This window comes from Geospiza fortis, unplaced genomic scaffold (genome assembly GCF_000277835.1).
Source record: "Geospiza fortis unplaced genomic scaffold, GeoFor_1.0 scaffold213, whole genome shotgun sequence".
Classification (NCBI taxonomy): Eukaryota; Metazoa; Chordata; class Aves; order Passeriformes; family Thraupidae; genus Geospiza; species Geospiza fortis.
Genome location: NW_005054399.1, coordinates 1517408 through 1517778, shown reverse-complemented (window position 1 = coordinate 1517778; position 371 = coordinate 1517408). Strand labels below are relative to the sequence as shown.

General features: G+C 66.6%; 1 protein-coding gene across 1 annotated transcript in view; it reads left to right on the top strand.

Annotated features, from left to right (window-relative positions):
• The window catches only part of RPS2 (ribosomal protein S2), a gene marked incomplete at its 5' end in the record, with an annotated part of 2514 nt that overhangs the window by 1300 nt on the left and 843 nt on the right, over window positions 1-371 (top strand). Inside the window, 2 exons of the mRNA XM_031061069.1 lie at window positions 42-215; window positions 321-368. Coding sequence (XP_030916929.1) covers window positions 42-215; window positions 321-368 — 222 coding nt within the window. The remainder of the gene's footprint in view (window positions 1-41; window positions 216-320; window positions 369-371) is intronic.

Below are 371 nucleotides of genomic sequence, written 5' to 3'. Positions count from 1 at the left end.
TAGCCCTGGCTGGAGCACTGAAAACTCCTCTTCTGCTGCAGGCCTTTGTCGCCATCGGGGACTACAACGGCCACGTGGGGCTGGGGGTGAAGTGCTCCAAGGAGGTGGCCACAGCCATCCGCGGGGCCATCATCCTGGCCAAGCTGTCCATCGTGCCCGTGCGGCGCGGCTACTGGGGCAACAAGATCGGGAAGCCGCACACGGTGCCCTGCAAGGTGAGCTGAGTGTCCCGCTGGCCTGGCCCTGTGCCCTGGTGCTAACCCACTGTGTCCCTCTGCTCGGAGCTTTGTTCTGGGCTGTGACCCACCGTGTCCCTGCAGGTCACTGGGCGCTGCGGCTCCGTGCTGGTGCGTCTGATCCCGGCCCCCCCC